This window comes from Meleagris gallopavo, chromosome 22, assembly GCF_905368555.1.
Source record: "Meleagris gallopavo chromosome 22, MGAL_WU_HG_1.1, whole genome shotgun sequence".
Taxonomy (NCBI): Eukaryota; Metazoa; Chordata; class Aves; order Galliformes; family Phasianidae; genus Meleagris; species Meleagris gallopavo.
The window spans coordinates 12,603,163-12,629,579 of NC_139425.1; the positions used below are offsets into that span (position 1 = coordinate 12,603,163).

General features: G+C 41.1%; 1 protein-coding gene across 5 annotated transcripts in view; it reads left to right on the forward strand.

Annotated features, from left to right (window-relative positions):
* BCAS1 (brain enriched myelin associated protein 1) overlaps positions 1-26,417 on the forward strand; it is a 42,486-nt gene that overhangs the window by 13,997 nt on the left and 2,072 nt on the right. For 4 of the 5 annotated variants that reach the window (XM_085241460.1, XM_085241464.1, XM_085241462.1 and 1 more), the window contains 8 exons: positions 1,835-1,993; positions 2,557-2,601; positions 6,638-6,775; positions 9,534-9,569; positions 9,912-10,115; positions 15,794-15,958; positions 19,792-19,857; positions 23,126-23,395. In XM_085241460.1, the coding sequence (XP_085097586.1) occupies positions 1,835-1,993; positions 2,557-2,601; positions 6,638-6,775; positions 9,534-9,569; positions 9,912-10,115; positions 15,794-15,958; positions 19,792-19,857; positions 23,126-23,395 (1,083 nt within the window). The remainder of the gene's footprint in view (positions 1-1,834; positions 1,994-2,556; positions 2,602-6,637; positions 6,776-9,533; positions 9,570-9,911; positions 10,116-15,793; positions 15,959-19,791; positions 19,858-23,125; positions 23,396-26,417) is intronic. The other variant, XM_085241463.1, reaches the window with a different exon arrangement.

The window sequence follows — 26,417 nt, forward strand, 5'->3', positions numbered from 1 at the left end:
AGTGATATATGTTCCACCTAAATGGTGACCTACTCTGAGAACTTGGGTTTCTTGCCTCATGCTTTTGTTGCCCCTTAAATATCTGAAATAGAGCCAGCATTTTTCATAAAACCAGCAGTTTTTTTAGATGGCATCCCTGGAGGAAGGGCTGCCAGAGCTGGCATGTCTGCATGCATTCTGCATGGGACATATTGTTCTTGGAACTACTTGGGCCTCTCGCTGGCAGTTGGACAAAGTGTTGTGTTAGGACCTTGAAAGTAACTCCTAAATAGCCTGTTAAACTTCTGAGCTACTGTGCTGTGTTTCTTCATGGGTAAATTTGGAACATGGTGGGTGGAGAATTATAGAATTCTGTTCTTGTATGTAAAGCTGTCTGTTTAGCTCCTTAAAAGCTGCATCAAGATTGGTCACTCTATGTTCATTTTTTTCTAATGCCAGGTTAACCTCCTGAAGTCTTCACTCATTTATAGATGTTTATTCTCCTCCTCTAGAAGATGTACAAAAAAGTAGACTCTTCAAGAGTCCTATAAAAATACTGCTTTTAAATCCCTTGGTATAGGGAAAAGGTTCTTGAGTAAACTTAATATTCTTTAATATTTTTTTCTGGTCAAAATCAAATGAAGTTTAGGAAAACAAAAAAATTAAATGTTGGTGTTACTTAGAACTATAGCCGGTCTTTGAGATACGGTATTTCAAAGATGCTGTGCACTAGAGACACCTGGACACGCTCTTCTATTTCTTGTCTTAATTTTATTTCTGGATTCATCTGTGTATCTAGTGTCCTAACAACTGCTCCTCTAGTTGTGCCTCCTGACTGACAAGATGTGTACTACTTTCTCTTACTTTCCAGCTTACATCTGGGGATGTAGCTTCTGGAGAAATACAGCATGGCCGGGATGCTCCATTTAGTGAAGTCCAGGTCGCCATCATGCTGAGCACAATTACTTCTCTAACAATGACTGATCCACTCTTACATTTATGATGTACAAATGAACAAAAGGAAAGAATATTATTCCTAAGAGTTGATATTAATAACTAGATGCTATTAGTGTAGTGGTCTTTAAAGAGATGTTGAATAGGACATGAGGACTTCTCTTATGATCTCCCCTGTGAAAGGTTTGTGTTGCCATTACATGTGCAGATTGAAAGCAAAAGTGTGCAGAATGGCATAACAGTTCAGTGTAAAGGGGCTCTAAGCTCTCCAAAACTGATCTAAAAGACATTTGTCTCAGTGTCTGAATAGGAACAAGGTGATTTTTAGGAATATTACACACTTGTGAGTGCTTGAGCACTGGAATACTATTTTTGGGTTCTGGTAAATGTGATTCCAGAAGGAGAGGAGACAGCTCAACCTGGCTCAAAAGCATTACTTTGAGTTGTTTTTTTTCTTTTTAATCTATACCATGTTTGTATTTGCAAGACAATTTATTTCTGGAGTTGCAGAATAACAGGGTGTTGGAAGAAGTCTTCATATGGTACAGTCAGACACTGAGCCATCAAAGGCTGAAATCTCAGTATTTGTTTCTATTCACAAGTTCGGCCTTGGAAAGAGAAAAGCAGTTTTGTTTGGGATGCTGTGTGCAACTTTACTTCTGTTATACTTGGTAGCTCGGAACAATGCTCCTCCAATCAACAGCAAACGCTGAATATATTAGGAAAGAGGGGAAAGAGCTGTACAAATGCTCAATTGTTCAGAAGACGTAGGCTGGAGAAATATGGTTGGAATTAAGGTTGTGACTCTGAGGAACATAATGCAAGTCACAAATGTTACTTTTGCATTCCTCTGCAAAGTAAGCAGGCTGAGACTGAGGGAACTCTGTCCCCATTTTTTTAGGAGATAGATGACTGCAACCAGAGGGACCTCCAGCAGGACTCAGCAGGTGTCAGTGGTCTCCCTGCTGGGCAGCCTGAAAAGGCAGAGGTAAAGCAAGACAACTCCCAGGCAGCTGCTGCAGTGGACAACAACTCCGTCATGAGTTTCCTTAAAACTCTGGTAAGCACTGCTTTTCCTCTTCATCTGGGAGTTCAAATTGATTTCTTGTAAAAATCCTGTGTGGCCACAATCAGCTTAATGCAATGTACTGACTGTCATGTGCACTGAGGAATAATGAAGCCAAACAGATGCTTTAGAGAATGGTATGAGAGGTACAGAGAGATGCAGGCACAGTGCAGTTGTGAGTTAATGATGCTGACCTGCTCTGAGATCATTCCCTGCTGCACAGATACCTGCAGACCTGGAGGCATTTGGCTGCCTTAAGTACTGTCTGTGTATTGAAGTATTGATTTTAAAACTTTCTAATAGTTTTCACTTTTATGGTGCTATTGAATTTTATACAACCAATATAATTTTTGCTCCATATACCTTTCATCTTTGCTACAGCCTTTAGGTTACTCTTCAGAAATACTTGTTTTAGAAGTTTTCCCTTATGTGGGGAGAAAAGTCTGTGCCTTTCACCTTTGTATTCAGGAAATCAACTTACTAGAACCAAATAGATGATTCTTCAAAGCTTTTGAAAGATTTAGATACAATTTTTTTTTTTCTCAAATGTATTTAAGGTCTCCCCAGGCAAAGCTGAAGCCAGAAGTGAACCTGAAGACAAGGTAGGCAGATCCTCGTTTTTCACTGGTAAATGTGTGGGTTTTAATGCAAGTATTTCTTCATTGTGTTGCTTCCTCCCCAACTGATATTATCACTTGCAGAAATAATTTAAACTGTTATTCCCTCTGAATAAGTTGAAAAGGAAGATGAGCATGAATAAAGTGCAACTCTATCTCATACACTGCAGTCAAGACCAGATCTGTAGTCTCTTCTGTAAGACACGTGTCCTGACAACATTTTTGTTTGTCAGTGACTTGCCCTTGCAAGGTCCTTGCAGTGGAATCTTCCTGAGCCCCAGAAGCCCATTTTTCTCATAGAGCTGGGTAAAGCACAAGGCTCTTCACACGCCATAAGGCACATGTGCATCTTTGCCATCTCTCTGCACAACTGCAGTGCTGCACCAAGGACGTGTGTCTGCCCTCATCCAGCAACAGAGCTGCTGTGCCTGGGGGCCTCACAACTATTGCAGGACCACATCTTCAAGTGGAGGAGGCAGCTTCCCATTGAAATCGGGAAGGGGAAGCAGGAAACAAGAAAGGAGATCCCAGCATTTCCTCTGTGGGGCTCTTCGGACTGAAGCACTTGTTTGGCCCACACTACAGCTGGAGCTAGTGGGCTGTTCCTCACAGCACAGACCTTAGGAAGGTGAGGGAGCTGCTATGGGCAGGACTGGGACTTGCGGAGAGAGAGAGATGTACTTCCCAGAGCCATTGAGGATTCTTCCACCTAGGTGCAGCAATGAGGATCTGTTTGTTTCCCGAACTCAGACCTCAGTGGGGTGGACCTAACACTGTTCTAATGCAATACTGCAAGCTGCCTGCAAATGTTTTTAATGTTCCAGCTGGGAGATCAACTCCATATTGTTTAGAAACAGATACACAATGCTACCCAAGAACTGCTCCTCTTGCAGTGGGCAGACATGGCCTCTTGTGTTCCCCTTAATAAACCATTTTTTTCTTTGATTCCACTGGCAGGAGGAGACTTGTTTCCAGCATATGAGCAGTAAGGGTCCTTTATGTATGAGTTCAGAAAGACTTCACTATTATGGCCTTTCTTTGTTATTACATAGTGAAAATCTCAAATTGAGTCAATGTGTTTACCGAATTTATGAAAACTGCGAGGGCTGTAAAAAATTTAGAGTTGAAAATATAATATTTTAAAATGGAAAAAATGTAGGTGTTGAAGGATTTCTCCTTCCCCCTTCTTTCCCATTGTTAAGTTCATGCCAAAGCTTATAACAGTTTCAACAGAAGCTGAATTGTGAGACAATCTGCATTAAGCTGCCTTCTCCTTTCTTAGTGTTTCAGAAGCCTACAGGCACATCACGGGCTGTCCCAAGAGCTGGGAACACCCAGATTAAATGTGCCTACATTGTTTTGACTAGAACAACTTTTTTTTTTCCTTGCAATGCCTATGAAAAAAATCTAACACCAAGAATAAATCCCTAGAAATGTTATTTCCACTCACCTATCAGGTAACAAATTACTTCTGGCATCAGCATCTTTTTCTATCCCATTTTTGACCCTTTTGTCCAATTCAGTTTCTATAGTATTGTACTACAATGAAGCTTTTTTTCCAGAACATTTTGAGTACGCTTTTTTTTTTTAGCTCAGTTCTGGGAGCTGTTAATCAAGGTTGATGCTAAGATATTCAGAAAAGGCAGTGCAAATTTGTCCTTTCAGTGTGAGACTGTGGCTCTTTCAACAGTTTTGAGAGCTCCAGCTGCTCGGTGTGGTTTCCATACATTATCATGTGCTCCTGCAACAGGTGACTGGTGGAGGCGTGCTGTAATTTAGAAACAAATATGCAGTTGGGGTTTGGTTTGCTATCACACCTGTGAAGGTAAACAAATTCAGATGACTAGCAGGATATGCAGAGGTTTTATATACTGTGGTGAATGCGAGTTGCTTTTTACAAAGAATTTTATTTTCATTTTTGATCTAAAGAATGACACTTTCACTATATCCAAGAAAAATGCATTAAAATGTGTAGTGTGTCAGCTATCAAATTTTTACATTTTTTACAGCAGTTGATGTGCATAATGATAATGGTCACTTTTACCTCTGAAAATACTTCTGTCTTTGCATTTCCAAGTTGAGCCTTTCCCAAGCACCAGAGGTCTTTGGTGTTGGTTGGTTTCCTTGCTTTTTGTTGTTTTGCATTGTTTGGGTGGCACTGAGACCACTGTGCATTTGAGTCCCAGTTGTGTTGTTGCTAATGCATCTGCTTTGTAGGAAGGATCTGGGTTTTATCACCCATGGGCTGGTACATTCCAAGTGACTCGCCAATGTTTTCTCACTGCTGAAAAGACAGGTTTTCTGATTTTTCTTTTTCCTGATAATTTGGAGAAACACCACAGCAAAGCACGGCAGCACAATCCCTCCTGGTGACATGTAGAGGTGTGCAGCACCACTGATTTTGGCTTCATGCTCAATAGTGGCTATGTAGCAATATGCTTTTATCAGGGACGCCCCTGGCTTTAATTGGCTGCCTGAAGATGTGTGCTTTCAGCAGCACGGGCACACCCTTCATGGCTGTCACTCCATCCGTGTAAACAGAGTTTAGCCTACAGAGTAAACAATGCTCAACTGAGTCATAGGGGTGAATTGATCCTTTGTAAGTTTATACTAACCAAAAGGCATTCATTTGGCTCCAGAACATCTCTTAGAGTCTTCCCCAATAGGTGCTGACAGGACACACATGGGAGAAACCTGTAATTGCACTGAATGAAACAATCCTGAAACGAAGGTTTCAACTCAACTTGCTCACAAGTGTTGCACTGTGTATTTTATACCTTTTCTCCTGTCCTGTTAGTTGCTGTCAGCCACAGTGCTTGATGCTTTATGGTGTAGGTTCTACAGACTGATTTATTTCTTTGGAGTTCAGTCACTTGTTTCTGTAGTTCCTAAAATTTTTGGTCAGCTTGTTTCAAAGCTCTCAGGAGAGTACTTATTTCTAACCAAAATGTGATGAATTAATTAATTTTTTAATTAAATTTTTTAATTAAATATTGGACTGTTCAATATTAACTAAAAATCAGGAAACAAATTGTATGAGGAACATGTTATGGGAAACAAGAATGATATTCAGGATACTAGCAAGTATCAGATTAAAATATTATGTGTTCCTTTCTAGTAATAACAAATGCATCTCAGTGCTTCAAGACTTGATGCTGAAACCCTGTGGTGGGAAGAATGCTGCCCTGTTTGTGGTTAGTCACACACCGTGGGCATGTGCTGCACAGCTCACTTGTGCTGACTTGTTTGTATGTTGCAGCTCATTTAAGCAATGCTTTTGGGTTTTCCCCCTTTTTTCCTTGTCGAAATACATGAAAGTAATGGAGAGGGAAATAAAAATACAAATATCAATGTTTTTATAGCTCTTTGGAATGGATTTTGCAGTGAGCTGCTCACATCTTTAGAGATCCTGTTTCTAACCTCAGAAGGCAGTGACTTGCAAAAAAAGTGCCCTTTGAAGACACTCAGAAGGGAGTGCAAGAAAACCAATGCTTTTTGATTCAACACTTGTAATATTATATCATTTTTGATATTCTTATCTCTCTGATATTATGGACATTAATGTGAACTTGTAATATTTCATGTGGTATCTCATGAATATGGATATTGCACGTTCCAGAAATACTTCATTATGCACATTAAGTCTGTAGTTAAGTCTGTAGAAAACTGTTTAGTATATTCTCAAATATTCATATATTTATTCTGTTTAAACTTATGACCCCAAATTCCATTGGCTGCTTAAGAATTTAGGATAATGCACAAGTTTACCTTTAACACTTGAGTGAACTGATTCTATTTGGAACCAAGTGGATTTCTGCATATTTGTATTTCATTCACAACTTGTGAAAGTTCTGTTGAACTGAGAAATGACTTGGGGAGGGGAGGGGGGGTGGAATCTTTCCAGAGTAGAAAGGAAATGTTTGCTTTGAATACAAAGTATATGAATGTTTGGATCTTTTTCATGAAACAAACTGTGCAAGTTCTGTAACAAGTGCTGAACTTCAATGATGTTGCACAAAAGGGATCGAAAGCAGAACAAGGCCGTGGTGGACAGCCTGCTCCGAAGACTGCAGAATCCCCAACCAAAGGAGCCAAGAAAAAGAAGGCAGAGAGTCCCAAGCTAGGACACAGCACGTTTAGCAAACTCTTTAGGCATAAGGTCTGTATGAAACCCGGGGATGAGCAGAACCCTGAGCAGTAACAGATGGTTCCTGCCCCAGAATGCAATCATTAAATTTCTAACTGAACTGGGTCTGACCAGCTGCGCTTTGCAGTGCTCTGAAAGCCAACACTGTGAGCTTTTCTGTGCCACATGTTGCTGAAACAATCTTGGTGTGCAATGTTTCACCTGTTGTACCATCTGTGTGGAGTCAGGATTCTGAAACCATTCCTGGAAGCTGCTGTGCCATGGGCTGCCCAGGTCATGCTTACTAATGCTTGCTAATGTCACTGGCCTCTTAGAAAATAAAAGGTACTGACAAGCAATGGAGCATGCAGACACATCCATGTCTGGATTGTAGGGTGGATTTAAGAGCTCAGTCCAACTAATGCTTAAGGTTGGTATTGATATGCACAGATCGGTGGCTAAAATTTTGACCTGATGAACTGGGATGTCCAACAGATAGGATAGAAGAAATGAGAAATTTCCTTTTAAAAATGTTACTTTTCTTTCAAAACATAAAATTTGATAACTAATTATTATTAAAGTTTAGTTTGGATGGGAAAAACTTGGATTTTTCAAGGGTAACTTAAAATAACTAAAGTAGTGGGAAAAGCACACTTCTCATGCAAATGGTGGTTTTCAGTAGTTTTAAAATAAAAACTGAAACTTTTCATTTTTCATCATCCTCAGTGAAAGGCATTTCTGCTTTTCTCAGAAGAGGTTAACATGCCATGCTGCTGTGTGGCAGGGGAGCGGGGGGCTGTAGCTGTTTAGCCCCAGGAATGCAGAAGCACAGACCCTTGGGCTGGGGGAGGAAAGTAATTAATACTTAATGCTCATTCAAAACACCCACAGGGAATCTGGGGTGAGTAAGGGGCTCTTTATTCGAGGGTTATATCTGAGCACAAGGCAAGGGAGTTCTTCAATATTTTTGAAACAATTAAGTTCTTTCCACTGTCTTCCCATTGTTGGGATTAAAACCATCATCCACTTGTCATTGAAGGAATCTTGCCAATGCATTAAGACTACAGTTCTTGCCAACTACTTAAACAATTAAGATGTTATTGTATACATGACACTGATTAATTTTTATTTAATACATTTAAAATATGAATTATTTATCCATCATTAATTAGGGCTTCCTCTAGGTAAAAAAAAAAAAAAAGAAAAGCTGCAAACAGTTTTCTTTTTATAAGGCACTAAACCTCTTAAAGTATCTCAGTCTTGAGATGAGTTGTTAGGAGAAATGGCTCCTTTTTGCTTTAGGCTTTGATATGTTTTGTTTTTTTTTTTTTAATATATGGGTCTGGAATGAGAGCAATTATCTTGAAGAGAAACAGACCCTCTAGTATTTTAAGATTAAAAAAAAAAAAACTTGTCTCGTGGCTTCACTATTTTATTTACATAATTTTATTTCCATACACAGAAATACAGAAAAAACCAGGGTAGTATTCATAATGTATTAAGAATAAACAAGATGAACTAAAATGGTGCTATGTTTACTTGTAAGGCTGATTGAAAGTAGAAATTCAAATCTGAATGCTGTGACAGGAAAGCCCTGAAATTATCACCTTTAGCTTTAAGGTTTAGTATCCTAGAAATGCCAAATGTGCTAACCAGATGAATAGGTAACACACTGGTTTATTTGAAATGATCACTTTAGGAGTGTAGATATTCATGTTTAATTCTAGGCACTTCACTGGTTCCTCTGGAGGTTCTGTCTCTGCATGTCTTCAAAACTGCACTTACCTCTCCTAGCTAAGAGAAGACTGACTACTGGGTTAAGAAAAACCTTGTTTCTCAGTGTCCTGTGTTTATATGAACATGTACTAATTTCAAAGCAATGCATGAGCATCCTAATATAAATCTGTAACAAGCCTGATGCACTGGGATTTGACCATTCAACTTCAGACTGAGTTTGACTGGTGTTTCACAGCTGTCCAGACCTCTGTTCCCTTCCATGCATACCTGAGTTACGTGCCAGTTTTGTAGCAACTAACTTACAGTATTCTAACTGAGAAGAAGAGAGTTAATCACTTATTTTCAGTGTTAGTACTGATATCAGCTCATGGCGTTGACGTTCCTTTTTATCGTTTGCTCTGGCTCTTACTTGTTATAGCTAACCAAAAAACAAGGTATTGGCTCCTGCAAAACAACTCTCACCAGCTCTCTCAAGGGGTCTGCAGGCAGTGCAGCAGGCTGTAAAACCTGGCTGCTGGGCTGACAATTATCTGAGATTGTGGCTTTCTACACCCTCTTCTACACAGAAATCTTCTGTTCTGTATCCCAGAGGGCAAAGCCTACTTCTGGAAGGCTGATGCTCCTGGGCCTGTGACCAGCACACAGAGCTGCTTCCAGTTTCCATGTGTGCATGGAAAGTGGCACAGACAGAGCCAGCTATGAAAATCTAATGTCTTAAACCCCTGTATTATGTCCTACCTGAAGAGATTGGAAATGTGTATGTAAACATACATTTATTTCAAGAAAAAAAATAAAAAAAAAAAACAACTTGAGGACTGCAAGCACAGCAGGATTAACATGAAATGATTTAGCACAAGGCTGGGGAGTTGCTGTAGGTGGGACAGGCACAGGCAGTTCCTCTGGGCAGCCTTGCCTCTGTCAGGGATCAGTTTCTATGGATGCAGGAGCCAGGACTTCCACAAACATTCACTAAAAATATGAGATATTGTAACAGACAATTCCTGGGCTGTGTAACTGATGTTGTCAGACTTGTCTTTCTTTTGTTTCCCTCCAGGCTGTGAAGGAGACCCAACAGACAACTAACACCAAAGTGAGTAGGATGATTCCAGTTATCCATGTATGAATAATGTAGTCTAAGGATAATTATTCTCACTGTCATTCTCAGCTTCAAAGAGTGTTTAAGTTTTTTTTTTTTATCAATTAATCCTCTCTGCTAGGAAGGGTGGGTTGCTACATAATTTGCTTCCTCTGTTTGAAACGTCACTTCAAGACAGGGCAAGGCAGCTCATAAACTGCACCTTGCTGCTTTGCATGGCTGGTGCAGGGGCAGCCTGCTGTGCACCAACCTCCTGTACCAGCTGATGCCCAAACACACTGCAGCCAGCTCATCATTCACACGTTTCCAGCAGCTCCTGTGTTTGTTTATTTCTAGGTAAGTGAACAGCAGCCTGTCACCTCTGTAAAATCAGACAAAAATGTTCCTTCTGCTCAAGAGCCGCAGACAGCTAAGCAGAGCACAAAGGCCCCTGAGCCCACAGCCCAGCAGCAGGCAGCAGCCACTGAAGCCCCCAGAGAGGCAGCGAAGGAGAAGGGATCATCCACTCCTATGCCACTGAGCAAACTCTTTTGGAAAAAGGTACGTCTGGGTTTTAAAGCTGGTCTGTCCCGTTGTTTGCTCATTACCCAGTGTCTGGAGGTACTGTGCTGTGTGTGGTTACAGTAAAGCAGGCAGATCTGCAAAGCTGAGCAGATCCTGCATGCTAAGTGCATAGGGACACAAATAATAGATACAGCTGCTCGTGTTTATACGAGCTTTGGGCAGTCACATCTACACCTTGCCAATAAGGGCAATTGGGCTCCTCTGGAAAAATCTTGTAAAACCACTGTCTTTAAAACCTTGGCTGTAGTATTTTCAAGTAATAATATTAGTGAAAAAAAATCAATCACCAGTTTCACACACGCGTTAAAAATCTCAGAGATAATATTATTTATCAAGTTATCTCCTTATAGATAATAAATAGTAATAGAGATACAGACGTAGAAATGTAGCTCATTTCTGAGAAATGATTTAGTTCTGAATATCTAATGATTTAGTTCTGGTGGGTCTATTTTTATTCAGTAGAAAAGAAATCACAAGAGTGTATCAATCTTAAAGTGTGGCAATGGAGCTCAGTTGTTTACAGAAATGCATTTCCCCAGGTAAAATTGCCATTTTGACTTAAGTTAGGACTGACTCTGTTTCTGTGATCCTTAGTGCTTTACCAGTTGAAAGCTGCTGCTTTCCTTCTTTAAGAGAAGAGCTGGGTTAAACTTCACTGAAATGTTGGATGTGGGATAACTGCTTTCCTGGGCTTCTGTTCAAGTTCCAGTCCCAGAAATGAAATGCTTCCAAATACACAGATGCAGACTGAGCAGCTAGCCCTGCAGCTGTATTTTCCTGCGGGCAGAGAAACTGGAAATGGTTTGGGTGTTATTTGCAATAAATAAATAAATAAATAAACGTTTAGATATGTACAGAGTAAACAAGCTTGAAACATTTGTTATTGAGGACCTTATTTCCAGGGGAACTGGCTGAGTTGGATAAGTAGAATGACAGGAAATCTATATAGGAGGGAGGGAAGGGAACATTTTTATGTAGCCGCTATTGCTACGGAAACCTCCTCTGTAGCTGAGTAGTCTGGCTTAGCTGAAAGCTAGGCTGGGGAGCAGGATGTATTGCTGAACATCAGGGTGAAATGAGGAGTCGTCCTGCTCAATGTTTGTATGCAGTTACAGAGTAAAGCTGAGTAATAAATCTTGTCTGAACTCAGTATTTTCATAATTGAAGTAACAAAGCCCTTTGTATTCAAGAAAGAAAGAACATAGACAGGAATTTTTTCTTGTAGAAAAGCAGGGAAATAGGGTCTGTGTGGGAGGGATTGGTGAACTCAAAAATCTGGTAGCACCTCAGTAAGATTTCAAAACCTTACTTAGGAAGATCAGTTCCAACTGGTGCAGGTACAGATCTTTGGGGCTCTGGTTGATGTAGGTTCTGTCCTTAGTGATCACCATAAGATCCCTGTGCTGCATACTGTAGTTAAATTAGACCTACATAACTACCGTGTGGCTTTTTAACTTGTCAACAGTTCTCACAGAAGTTCTGGCCTTTCGAGCACCTCAGGGCTGCACGCTTCCTGCCAAAATCCTTTCACTTTTCTGCTCATAATGCTGGATCTAATTTTACCTACATAAAAATAAAGCTGTTTACTTGCTACCAAAACCACTAAGAATTACTTGAATCATTGTACCAAATAAACTGAGCTATATTAGTAGATGAAACCTGGCATCAAGCTTTGCAGAAAGCTTATGCTTTTTTATGCTTTTTTATGCTTTTTTATGCTTTTTTATGCTTTTTTATGCTTTTTTATGCTTTTTTATGCTTTTTTATGCTTAATGTGAGCTTTTTTGATTCTGGAATCACCCCGAGACCAATTATTTTTGCAATTTTTCTGAGGGTAAACTTCTGCAATACAAAACCAAATGTGGTCTTTAGGATTTAAAAAGTAAATAAATAAAACCTGCTTGCTTGAGGTTGAATCCTTACCTATGGAAGTCTCAAGTTGCTTTGCTGGATTACCTTGGCAGACAATAATTCTCTGCCTTGAGAGATCTGGGTAACCCAATCAGCTTGAGGCTTTAAGAACAGGCACAGTGTATAATGGCACTTAAAGTGGAGGTTAATCTCCAGCTTGGTTTGCTTTGAGGATTCTCTCAGTTTGCTTGCGGTGTTTTGTTTTGCTGAGTTTCTTTCTGGCATGCTGAATGCTCAGCTCTTTTGCTAGGGGGAGCAATGATGCTGACAGCTGTTCCATAATTCAGCCCTGCATAGTTCTTTTGAACTAACAAATAGCAACTGCAGCACTCCGAATTCAGACCCAACTGCTCTCCTTCCAGGCAGACTCTCAGATATCCATCTTCTGATGAGCTTTCACTTCAAAGCACAGCTAATGAAGTGACTGTCAACGTGTTGCAGTTAATGCTGCAGCTCCAGCTAGATGTGAATATATATGTTAGGAAAAAAGGTCCTCATTCAGCTTTGCAGATTGAAACTGCTTCAGCTCTATTTACACCATTTCCTGATTGTTCCATATGGGAACGCTAACAAGTGTCACTTCACTGTTTGTCATAGAAGCATTTCTAGCAAATGTTAAGGGATATTAAAATAAAATTACAGATCATAATCTCACATATCTGTGCTGAAAACCTTGATTCAAAACCCTGTAGATGTATGATCAGGGCAGAGAACTGCAGCACTTCCTTTGCATCGCATCAAAAGTATGCAAGTAAAGAATGGAGGAAATCTCAGAGCATTAAGACTGCTGTCTTTAAAAATTAAAATTAAAAGTTGTCTTTAAAAGTAGATCTATTTAAAGCAAAAAAGAGGAAAAAAAAAAACCAAACCAAGTTGATGCATTACAATCTGTTGCCAGCAAACACAGCAAAATAGTGCTCTTCTTACTGAGAATTTATGTACCAACGATACAAATAGCCATCAGGTTAGCTATGAAGTGAAGCAGAATGACACCTTTTACTGCTGATCCTGCAACCATACTGTGTCATTGGGAAAGCAAAGATAAATTTTTGGACAGAGCTTGCAGGATAATTGTTAAAACTACTCAGGACTTATGAAGTTCCCATCATAGTTTACCTGCTCTGGACCTGGAACACACACCCTGGCAGACAGGACAGAAGGGGATTCTGGTCCTTTTTTGCAAGGTGAAGATCTCAAGATAAACTAACTTCTGCAACAACCTTGTCTGATAGAGCACAGATTAAAATAACTCAGTAGATAAATGGTTTATCTGCTTCAATCAATAAGTCACAATTAGGTACACTAAAGCAGAATTCAAATCTTCCTGAAGGCTTCTGAGTAATGTGCAAGAAACGTACAAAGAGATAGCGATTACTCTAAAGAAATCCATCTCTCTGAATAGTCAACTGTTAGCTCTCTTCTCTTTTAAATAGGCAGTGCTTCTCAGTTTGGCATTTCCCCCAGGACACGTTTGTTAGTAGTGACACTGATGCCATTGCACAGATGTAGCTTGAGAGACAAAACTCATCTGGGTTGCAGCTGTAACAGAATAACAGAAATAAGATCCCGAACTGCAGTCACTGAAGGACGAGCTCCCAGAAGTCAGGCTGCTGCTTTACTGAGCCACTCCTCCAACTCATGCAGTGAACTGTTTTCTTCAAGCAGATAGACAGTGAATGACTTTATGTGAACGAGACGGAAGTATAGATTAAAATTATTAGGCATTACCTCTGAAATATTCATAAATATGAATTAAATCTACAATTCCATGGGAAGGAGGCTGTGCTGCTGTCATCTCAGGTGGGGACAAGGGATATTTATACCTGCATCATTCCTGCCATCTCCCAAAGTCACCTCATCCATAAAAAGGAGCAAAAAACACCAGAGAAGCTGTTATGCTGCTCTTGAAGCACACGTTGAGCCCATGCCCTGCACATGGCTGCAGCCCTGGTCTCCCAGCTCAGAGCATATCATAAAGTTAAGAGGGAAGAAGTGCATAAATATATGGAATGGCTTCTGTTAGAAGTACATAAACTCAGAGTTTTTTGGCTCAAAAAAGTTGGCAGAAAGGAAGGTGATAGCGACATGCAGAATGACTACAGTAGCATGAAATGTGAATGGGAAAGATCAGCTGTTATTGCTCAGAATAAAAGCAGCAAAGTACCAAATGGAAGTATTTGATGATAAAAAGAAAGTACTTGCCAAAAATGTACTTTGGCTGCAGAATTTTTTGCCATGGGATGCTGCTGGGTGTCAGGAGTCTACATCAACTCTAAGTGTTTAGCTAAGTTTGTGTAGGAAAAGTCCATCAGGAACTATTAAACCAGATGTACTACATGGCAATCACTGAGTGTAAGAGGGCAGTGCTGAAAGCTGTAGCTGTAGGAGGCATCCCTATTTGGTCAGAGATGACATCTGGTGCTGCAGGGCATCTTTGGTCCTATCCTTTAAATTGTTATGTTCTGCATATGACTAAAATTACTTTTATTAAAATGACTGAGTATGCATTAAACGTGAGTTCCTAGATATGTTAAAATTATCAAATATATTCTGCTTTACTTATGGCAGTTGTTTCCTTCTGCTGTCAGCATACATTTCAGCTGTAACTGCTATGTATTTAACCAGAAACCTGTGTTTAAGATGGCAATAATGAGTGACTGCTTTTGTTTGATTTGGTATTGAAGGCTGTGTATTGAAGGTGTAACTTATGCTGCGTGTATAGCTTTGTGTGCCTTTTTGCAAAAGCATACAGAATGACGAAGTGCTGGCTTCAGTTCAGATTACCTGGTTATTAGCATTATAGCTTCTTTATGGCAGAAAGGAAGATGCTTCTTCATACAATTACAGTGGGATGGGAATTAATTAGTGGTTCTTGTGGGCATGGGAGAATGTTACTTACCAGGGCATTTACTGAAGGCAGAAGAAGCAGTTAAGGAGATGTATGCTCCATCTCCTGCAGCAGAAATGAGCTCCTGTTCACTCATCCTGCACTGCGGATGTTTCTGTTGTTCCTTTAAACTCATTGAGATCTCCCAGGATAGCTTTGAAATGAGCTGTGGAGATGAATTAAATCTTATGGGGATGCTTATTTCCAAGGAACCACAAGCTGCATGCCCCTTGGTGAAGTGTTTTATAAAGGAGCAACTTTCCAGTTGTTCACAAAAGTGCAGCAGAACTCAAAATCCTTCTGTAAGGGTACCAGCAAAGCTTCCTGAACTCAAACAGGGGCCAAGACTGCCACAGGGGTGACCTCTGGGATTAGGTCTGGATGAGTTAATAAATGAGCTACGTGAATGCCCTGTATCTCAAGCAGTCATTTAGCTTTCCATCTGGGAGAGGAAACCAGCACTGTGAATGTGAGAATTTCTGCATTTTGCTGTCAGAGAAGGGCGCTGATCAGAGTTCTGACTTCTGCTGTCTGTGTATTTGTGCTGTTCCTTTTTGAATTACACCATCATTTTCCTGCTTCCATATATGACCACCTGGGTCTGGCACTGCTTGTTTTTACTGGTTATAGCAAGTGTCTCCTGCTCATACTGCATCCTTCTGTAAGTAATTTCATTTAAATTTTCTCTTTAAACTGCAGCTAAAGACAAATTACTGCGTTTAGGAGCAAGTACTACCACTGGTTATTTTGTAACTTCTTTTTTTATTTTGTAAATCTAAAATTACTGATTACTCACTGATTAGTCTGTATTTATTTTTTTCCTGCATTCTTAATGTCTGCTCAAAACAATCCCTAGAACGCATCGGAAGAAGCAGAGTTTGCTCACAGTGAGAAAGCAGACGCATCTCTAGAAGCTGTGACTCCCGACAAAGATGAGAGGAGCCCAGAAGTGCTGGAAGTGAAACCTAGAAGAGAAGAAAGCAAAACCCCCAAAGCAAACCTGAGGAAGTTTTTTAAACTGGTAAGCAGAGCGCTGCGAGCTGCACGCTGAGCGCCGTGTCCGACGCGGGGCTCAGGCGCGTACTGCAGCGCCCCCTGGCGGCGCGGCGTGGAACGTCCCGTGCTGCCGGCCGGGTCTTCGTCCTGCTGCGACGGGAGCCCTCGTTGCAGCTACGTCAGCTACGCTCCACACGAAAAGGGAGCGTTGGTGCTGCGAAGATGTTACGATGTAGGTGAAATAAAGGCACGGAGTCTCATCCACTGTCCCAGAATAGAACTGGAGGGGAGAAAGAAAGCAGTGAGGTGATGAAGTGGCTGCTATTGGTGTGCAGTGATAGGCGTGGAGGGCTGAGGAATTTCTGTGCAAGTGGCAGTCAGGGCTCCTTCAAAGGTTCTGGAGTGATGTCCAGAGAGGAAAGTAATCTCAGTCCAGAAATAACGTTTCTGATTAAATAAATTGTTGCTGTTGCAGACCTGAGGACTTTTATACAGCAATTGATCTATTTTGGCAAGTTTTGCCAATGAAAGAATTTTGTTTTTAGTCAATGCTGTTTTATTTTCAAGCACCTACATGGTGTGGGCATCAGAGTAGCTTATAGATCAAAAAATGAGGTAGGTTTTTTTTTCCTTCTTATAATGCCATGTAATAGCCCAAGTTTTCCACACGATCAGAGCTATGAAAAGTCACATTGCCAAAGATTAAAATTAATGAGTCAGACCCTAGGATGCAAAAGCAACACTCCAGATCTCTCCCCACCCCCTGAATTTTGCAGTGTTTGGTTTGGCTTTATGGTCTTTGATAGCTTCAGCCCAACGCATGGTAGGTGCCTGTACTTTTTTCTTCTGGTGTTACTTTGCTACACAGCCAGTCTGGTGGATTTGAGTATCTAATCCATGATTTGTAGGATCAGCCAAGGCACTGTAGACCCAACAGGCCTTTGGTTCCAAAGGGCACTTTAAGAATTTGTCTGTTAGGAATAAGGAATACGTATCCAACACTGAAGTCTGTGACAACTATGACTTCAAGTCATATAACCCTACCAAAAAAGAAAAAGCACTGTTTGAAAATAAAGCTATGTTCCACACCCATCTTAGTCACTATGGAAAAAAACAGCTGTGTTAAAAGAGCAGAGGGTTAATCCACAGTTTGGCCCAGACAGACAGAAGCAGAATGTAGGCAGACCTTCAGGCAAGTGATTTTGTGGCTTTTTGAAGCACGTCATATTCATCTATTCTACTTTTGGCCATCAGTTTCCAACCAAATCCTGAATATTGAATATAATTTTTGCTCTTTGATGTGTGTCCCAAGCAGTTTCCTTTGAATAGCTTTTGGATTGCTGGATAACTGCCACGCCGTTGCACAGAATCCAAGCCATGTAGCTGTCATGCAGCTTTGTGCTGTGTAACAGTCCCACTAAGTAGTATTTTCTGATATCAAATCCCCCTGTTGTGTTATCTAAATGGGCCATGTCTACACAAGTACAAAACCCAGGACTGCTAATTGGAAGCCAGTCATTTCTCATTAATCAAATCAAATAGCTGTCTTACCACGTGCAGAGTGGGATAAGCCTAACCCACTCCAGGTGTTTCAGTGGCAATGGTGACATGAGCCAGTCCCCCATATGCCCTGTAGAAGCAGTGAATAGAGGTGAGCAGTCCAAGAGTCCCTTTGGATCTAGACCACATCAGATGAGTTGAGCTTTTAAAATTCCTGTTTTCTTCATGTTTATATACAGGAATGCAAGTTTAAGTAAGAGAAATCTTTTCAAAATATCTCTTTTGTGGAAGTAAGAGATATAAAATAGCATTCTTTAATCCAAATGAGCAGGATTGCTAGCTGTAAACTGGGACTGAAAGCCCTTGTCCTTAGCCAGGAAGATGCTGAGCAAAACAGGTGGTCTGTAAGTGCCCTGAGCATGGTCTGTAAATAAAATAACCCGTTTCTGGGCTAATAAAGATGCTCTTAGGCAGAGTAACTAACAAAATTTTCCAAATGGTATCTGCAATGGTAGGAATTATTCTGCAGCAGCTGTGTTAGCCTGCTACCCCACATAAATATTTATGTAATTAATTGTAGCCTGAATCAAGTTGTCTCATCATAGTTTTCCCATATTATTTACAAAAATTTGGCAAGTTTATTGCTTGTCACAACCTGCTCCCATCTAAAGACATGATGATCCAGCCTTATTGCTGCCGAAAGCAGAAAGTATTTTCAGGAAGTTTCCAGCAGTAGCAATCCTAAATAACCAGAAGTGGGAACAGGGAGTCAGCAGTGCTCTGCAGAGACATCCTTGGGATCAGTAAGTCCAAATTTCACTGTGGACAAGAGGAGACTTTGTCTAGACAAAGTTTGCAAGATGTTTGTGCGATTATTTATGCTTTTCTGGTGCAAATTGAGGAAGATGATCTAAGGTCAGCTAAAGCTTTTTTTTACTTAAAAATAGATTTAAAAAGAAGGGGGGGTTGCCATTATACTATAAACTTTCTTAAAGTTAGTAAATATTTGCGAAGGCACTTAAAGACTTGCTGACACAGAACTGCAAACTAAACCTTACCTCCATTCATCTTCATGCACTCTGGGCAGAGTTTCTGTCCTGCAGGGTGAGGGCAGCCCACAGTGCCTCCTCTCCCCCATTTCTAGCACAGATAAAGATTCGTGAGCACGGATGTGCAAGGGGCTGAGCAGAGGCACTCTCCAGAAGGGATATTTCCCCCACAGTCTGTGACAATTAATTAATTGCTGTGGAGCAGTTCAGCTTTCTGTCATGCTGCTGCTGCTACATACTGATTTTTCTGTGGCTTCATAGGAAGATCAGAGACTGAAACAAGTCCTTGCAATAACAGCACACATAGGATCAAGCAGTTAATGTGTTTCAAGTAACAAATCTGCAAGCTGCATAAAACCACAAATCGTCCCGTTGTATCTTTAGAGCAAAAGTCACATCCTTTCATTGTTTTCACTGAACATATGCCATGAAAAATGACATTTGAATTTGGACACATTGAAATCCTGGAGTTTACTTTATGCTTTGCTGCTAAGCTCCGTGGTTTATATGGTACTGCAGGGAACACCATGCTGAACCCTCTCACATGCTTTTTAATTAAACATGTGCATACAGTTCCTTTGTATTACTAACTGTAACTGAACTTTAACGGTCAAAAATCCTGTAATGTTAACTCCTTGAGCTCGTTTTGTCAAGCAGTGTTTTTCTCTGTCAAAAATACTTCAGATGCTTTAGGGTCGCTGTGAGTGAGCTGCATGTGTTGCAGCCTGGCAGCCCACTGTGCTGCACTGGGATGGGAAGGCGGGCAGCCAGAGGGGCTGTTAGACAGATGTATACAGAGAGAGGGCATAAACTGACAGGCAGAAATTGGGAAAATGAATTCTGATTGGAAAAAAATATATATAAGAATGCATCTGTAAAGCTAAGTGGGTTTTAATTATTCACGGAGTATGCACTTAGTGTGATGGTTCAGTAGAAAGGAAGTTGCTCTAGATGTTCAAAGACAGGTTTGTCTCTGGAAAGCAAACAGAATCTCTTTCCTAGAACAGCACAGGGAGGTTTGATGGCACTGCCTTGTTTACTGGCCGTGATCTCTGGTCCACTGAGACCTCACTGGAATTTCTTGCTGCTTCATGGGAAAATTGCCTTGCAAAAGGCAATGACAGCACATAGAAAAGAACCAGCAAAAATCTACATCTGAACTGTGGCTATTTAAAAAACATTGGTAGGGATTCTGAAAGTGGAAAATGCCCTTAAACCAAACCTTGCACTGTTCCACATCGATGTTTTATGTTGCTGAGTGCTGCGGAGCAGAGCGCGGTCAGAAGCGCGGTAACGCTGTGTTTTTCAGTCAGGCAGGGGCAGTGGAGGGCCGACCCCCCTGGCAGAGGAGATTGCCCCCAGCCCCGACCACCAAGTAAGTGCCCACAGCTTTCCTCTGTTGGTGGAGGGTTGCTGTCACCTACTGCCATCCAGCCTTAGCTTCTGCAGTGTAACAGTCACTGGCACAACAGTGCTGTGTGCTCACCAACTTTCTTGTACTGCCTTCTTTCTTTCCTTCTCTCTATATTACATCCCTCTATACCATTAAATAAGTCTTCAGAGGCCACTGCCAGGTTAGAAATCATGGGATTTTTGTTGTCTTTAGTTACAATAGTTAAAGTTTCATTTCCTTTCTCTCCTGTTAGTTATGTTCTACACGTACCTCGGCTTAGGCAGCAAAGCTAAATGCAGACAGATAGGATGATTTTGACTTTGCTGATTTATATTGCAGAGGAAAGGCTCGTTTAGGTGGGAGCTCCCATAGAAGAAAGGAAAAAGGAGAGAATGAAAACTGCTCACTGCAATTTACCAACAGCCACAACAGATATTTTGTCTTGTTTGTTTTATTGTGTCATATCATTTCAACTGAAAGTTGAAATATGAACTTTAGATTATATGCTCCGTAGCTTTAAAAATGCTTCCAAAAAAGACCATATTTTAATTGGACGTGGAAATGCTGTTACCTTTTCTGACAGTCACAGCTTCAGGACATCCAGCATAATCACCCCCCGTGGCTAAAAGCTACAGTCCTGGATCTGTTCTTTAGTATTTCATTACTTCAATTAGCATCCAGTTTAAATTTTTTGAACAACTTCTTTGTTCCGCTGCCTTTCTTATTTGTGCTCCTAGAGATTAACGCAGCGTTGCGCACAAGGAGGGCTGCCTCTGCTGCTGACTTTCTCCTTTTTTAGAATTTCTGCCCAATAATCTCCTGAAATTTTGCCATAGTGTTTCTGGAATGCTGTGATTCTTCTCTTTTCCTCACTGCCGTTCTGCGTCCCACCAAAATGCATTGCAGCACTCACCCAATGTCTGCTGAAATTTATGGGGTATTTCTTTCACGTTTAAAATGCAGCCTTGGATTACGGCCTCCTACAGCACCATGGGGAAACCACTGTCCGTTAATCTCTTTTTTTTTTTCCTTTCAGTGGCACTGTTAAAGCTGAGAGAGCAAAAGCAATCTGTCAGGTGCAGATCAGCCTGTAGAATAAGAAACATTAGCATGTTTCATTATTCATAGGTTTCACTTTGTATTTCCTGAGCTGCTCCTGTCAATATAAAATATGCCAATTTCCTGCCTTTCAAGGTTAATATGAAACACCTCAAAGAGATTATCTGATTGAATATTTTTTCTTATTTTGCCTGGGAAATATATTGTGAATATTTTTTTTGTGTTTGGGTTTTTATTTTTTACAAACATCAAAGGCCCAGACCTGCTCACAGATACAACCCTGTTGCATCCAATTTGCACTGAGCTGCAGTACTTCAACTCTCAGGCACCGACACAATGAAATGTGTGGTGAGGAAGACTCAGCTCTAATTTTACACAGAATAAGCCCACAGACTTCACGGGGTGTTGGCAGAGGCTGGAAGTTGTTCTGCCACCTTTGAACTCTGATATATCCATTTCATAGGTGTATTTTGGGTGCTGTGGTTATTTTTGAACTGGATGTGCACATCTGCAATTGCACTGAAGTGAAACATTTCAAAAGCAAGCGAAGGTAAATAAGAAGGCTCTTGTAAGACTGACTGATGGAGCCAGCAACCATGTGTTCCTGTTTGGCAGTTAAAATGGGTCAGAATGAAAGAAAAATGAAATTAAACTGGAGTTTATGGAGCCTTGCTTGTCCTTGTGCTGGGAGAGCTTCGTGCATCACTTGGGTCCTTGCTGTAAATCCAAGCAAGACTCTCCTCAAGTGAGGAGATGGAGGTGCAGGTGGTGCCTGTGCAGCTCACCTCACTGTTCCCCTAAATTCTGAGCTGCTTGAATTTGCTTTCATCAACTGCTGCAGTTCAGATGGTGCCTACTCATGGCCTATGGGGCTGTGGGTCACAGGGCTGCATCTCTGGATTTCTTGTGCTGGTTTCACACGTCCTGAGGAACAAGAGCAAAGGCTAACTTCACTCTCTTTTTCTTTTTATTTCAAGTCTAAAAGCAGACAAATCCAGCTGTGAGCAAATATGTACCCACATGTGTCTGCCCTTGGGAAAGGGAAATAGTTAAGTCCAAGCACATTTTGTTGAGGACTTAAGCTAAATGGTCAAGACTGAATGTATTAAATGTGGCACTAAAGATTCCATGACACGCAGTCGGTGGTTGTTTCTGTTTTAAGATAAGGCTGGGAAGAAAGGAGAATCAAGTGAAAAGAGCCAGTAGTATTGCTACTGCTTCCCATTCTTGTTTGCCCAAAATTAGAGTGACCTAAGGGGTTGATTTTTTTTATTATTTTTTAAATAGATTTGAGAGGCATTCTATTTCTTGAGACTTTCTCCTTTCAGGTTTTTCTCTGAAACCATGATGTCTAAAAATGCACTTGTTTTAAATGGAAGCTAAGCTTGTCCTGTAAGCGTACAACTCCAGGTCTTTAGAAGAACATCAGCCATTAAAAGAGTAACAGTAAAATCCCCAAAGCTGGAAAAGTGACGTATCTTTGAGCTCTGAGCTGTGCAGATGTAAGAGTTCCAACTTTTCGGCATGGCAAATTCATGTGCTTAATTATCTCAACGTTTTAATATTTTAATAAGATTTTTATTTTTATTTTTTGCATAAGAGAAAAGCCTATCTAGTCATTTGCTACTGTGAAAATAGTGATAATTTTATTCTCCTGCTATTTGTTTGCCAGATCCACCTATTTTCCTGTCAACTTCAAACATATCCTTTGCTTTTCTGAGTTTCAGAATCTTTGCCTTCACTATAAATAAGTGCACTGACGTTGCTGTCTTTGGGATATTACCATCTCTTCTTTTGCACTTCTGGGTAGCATTTTCTATGTGGTTTTCCATAGCCGTGCCCAATTTTTAGCTTTTGATGCAGTGTTGCAGTTTTGTAGAGATGCTCTGTGCATCTGTGTGTGTGATCCCTGACTCCTAATGCAGCTGGAGCGTTCACATACCTCTCAGTAGGGCTGGACAGTGACGGCCTGATGTTGCCATCTTTGCTCAGGTCAGTCAGCTCCCTGGGAGTTCTTACTTCCATCAGTCAAGGCTGCAGGAGTCACCCTCGAACTCTGGAAACGGACACCTGTTGGATAGCAGGATTTCTCCCTGCCAGGTGGCCTTTCATGTTTAAACATACTTACGGATCGCTTTCCAAAATGTTTACTTTTCCCACTAAAAATAACCATTGTTTGAAACTGCTTTAGACGTTAAACTCCACAGAGAGGCCAGTTGCAACAGCTGAAAGTGAACCAGTGGGCCAAAAAAGCAAGGAGAGTTCCAAAGACAAGAAGCCGCCAGCGGAGCTGAGCAAGCAGAAGGGCAGCAAGCAGGAAGCCAGAGAGCAGCCAGACAGCAGGGAGCAGCACGCAGCTGAGACCGACTCCATCCAGAGCGGAGGGGATGCTGCCAAGGACCCCACCTCCTTCAAGAGGATGGAGAAGAGGCAGTCATTTGGAGGGTTTTTTAAAGGCCTCGTACGTTATGTTGATCCTATCTTTATAAGTTATTTCTTAACTAGTTTTAACTCCCAACCTGCGAGCTGTTAACCCGGAGAGATTTGTGCTCTGATGCACAGTGCGTCCGTGTCAGGAGTGTCATCTTGTGGGCAGCTTGCAGGATTAGAGCTAAAATGCAATGTGTTGGTCAAAGGCAAGAAAACTTGGGCCTTAGGGTAGTGATTTACAGGTACAATGCACTGTGGGACAGCCCTAATTGCTCCCACACCCCTGCTTCACAGGTTCATGCCTTGGCCATGGGGATGATTCAACTGCTGCTGTAGCGGGTGCTGAACCACCTACAGATTATGGTGTATACATGAAGGAAAAGTGAGGGTGGTGTCAGTTTGCCAAGGCGTGCTGCCTCCACACTGGTAGCTCAGTTGCAAGGAGCAGTGGTCCAAACTCCAGGAGAAAATCAGAGCATTCCTCTTGCTGGTTGGAAACTAGCACAGATGTCACAAGATGAGCTCCAAGAATTAGTAATCAACCACAGACCAGCAAATGAAAAATTACACATGCTATTTTTTCTCTTTTTGTCAAAATGCACTGTAAAATTGATATGCTCTCTTTCACTGAAACTTTAAATGTAGATATGAAAGAATTCAGGACACTAAAAATCTGAGTTTCTGTAAGGCTTGCTATTACTCATGCAACAAATGTTTCCTCAGAGCACTAAATGCATTGGATTTGTTTGCATTCAGGGTGCAGGTTAGATACAGAACTGCCTCTGGAGCCTCTCTGCAAGAGTGCAGATGTCCATTACTTTTGATAGATCATCTGAAAGGAAGCGCTTTGCATCTTTCCTCACATTGCCACAATGATTCTAGGGATCACTTTTAGCATCCTTTGGAAAACTTGTAACCTGAGCTTCATCACAAAGTTGAAGTGGTGCAAAGAATGTGGACTGATTGAATGTTACCTGCCATGATTCCTAGTGAATCTGGTTCCTCTTGAGAGATGGTCAGCTTTTATCCCTTCCTCCCTAATTCTGCTTCTGAGAGTGTCACAAAAGAAAAAGACAGCCAAGAAACCCTCCAGGTCTGAAAGAAATGTCAAGCAATACAGAATGAAATGGTAGCATGGATCTGAAAATGAGCCCCATTAGGACGTGGGGTTATGCAGTCAGGCTGCCATGCAGACCAGTGTGACTCATTCTGAGGCAGATGTTTTTTTCCACATCATAAGAAGTGTTTAATTTGCACACATTTCACTGAATTACTCTATATCCCAGAGGAGGCTATTTGAGTTACCAAAATAATAAGTATTGGTAGGGGGATTAAGAACAAAACAAAATGTCATTTGGCAATATGATTGGTAGTAGGATAGTTCAGCACTTCTGTGTACAGGGTAAAATCCTGATCTGTAAAGAATCCCTGGGATGTTCCTGTATGTTTAATGGGAGCAAGGAAATTCTGGAACTCTGGAACTTGGAGTATCTACTAACTTGCACTAGTTTTGTTCATCTTGGGACCCAGTGATGTCAAAAGGAGAAATCTTTTTTTCTTGGCACAATCCCAGGAAGGAAGGTTCATTAATCTGAAAGTATGAGATTAGACACAAAGCAATGCCAGAAATTTCTTTTTGAGATAACGGTGCAGATCCCTGGTAACAACTCAGAAAAAAATACTAAGCTTTGTGCTGATGAAACAGAAGCAGGACACACCAAGAAAGAGATCCAGGAGGCCTCGCTTGCGTAACCCGTGGCCATGGAGTTCCTCCTGAACTCTGGCAAGCTATTTCCATCACAGCTATTTTAACACCACTTTCTCCTCAATGCATTGAGTCCTCTGGGAAAGGGCAAAGAGTGAGAGGATGTCATAGTCCAGGAATGCAGCTGATGGAGAAGCTTCAATTCAAACATCTGCTCCCACTTGGGCTGAAAAATACTGAAATTTTTAATACAAATGAAGCCACTTATGCAGGCAAACAATACTATGGCCTGGCTGCATGATTTTGGCACAGACCAAATATCTGCTCTTATGGCTAAAGAGATGAATTTCTAAACTACATGAAATACAAAGGCATTCAGTGAGAATTAGAAAAGTTAGATTTGATAATAAAAGAACAAATAATTACATCATTTTCTGAGCTGGAATAACTCACAGTGACATTGTCAGAAGCTGGGAGTGCCGGGAAATGTTCTGACCTATTCAGATCTGACACGAACTTCTGATCAAAAAAAAACCCTCCAACACAGTGACATTCCTGGGTGTGCACTTGGAGGTGTTCTGCCCAAAGTGTGTTCCAGCCAAGCTGTCACAAAGGCAGACAACTTTCACTGCACTGAAAAGGGCCATGCAGGGTAATTGAGAGCGAGACATGGGCAGTAATACCTGTGTTTAAGACTCCGATGGCAGAGCTGGAATTTGGCCATTAAAAGGGCAGGAACAAAGTTCTTTATTTTACGTGGTGCTTGGAAATTCCAGTTTAACAAGAATCATCAGCCCTCTCCCTCACAGCTTCCTGCTTTGCTTAGCAATCACCTTGAAAATGGGTGCAGCAGGGAGACTAGTACTGGCAAATAACATGAGACACTTCTGCAAATGTGCTAAATGAGTCAAAACGGGGATTATCTGAAATGAGCTTTACCTCCCCTACTCCTTCCTCTACCCAATCTGCATCATTTACAGGAAGGATGGCAAATGGTATCATCTTGTTTTGTAGATCACCATAGAAATTTTCAGTATCTTTACGTGTTGGACGGAATAGCTGCAGCTCAAAGTGAGTCTTATGGGGGAGGAAATCAAACTTGAGGAGGTTTTTAGGGTTGCTGGATAAACCCTAACGATGCAAATATTCACCAAACAAATGACATTTGGCATTGTGTGACAGACATTACAGCCTGTTACTTTTTTAAAGTGTCTTTTATTTGTTGCTGCACGTAAGTGACAAAACAATAATCATTCTGTTCTAGCATCTTCAAAATGATGTAACTAGAAGCCAACCCACAGCAAGCAGTGGTGTTTCACCCACCCACCCCAGCACAGGACTGCAGTTA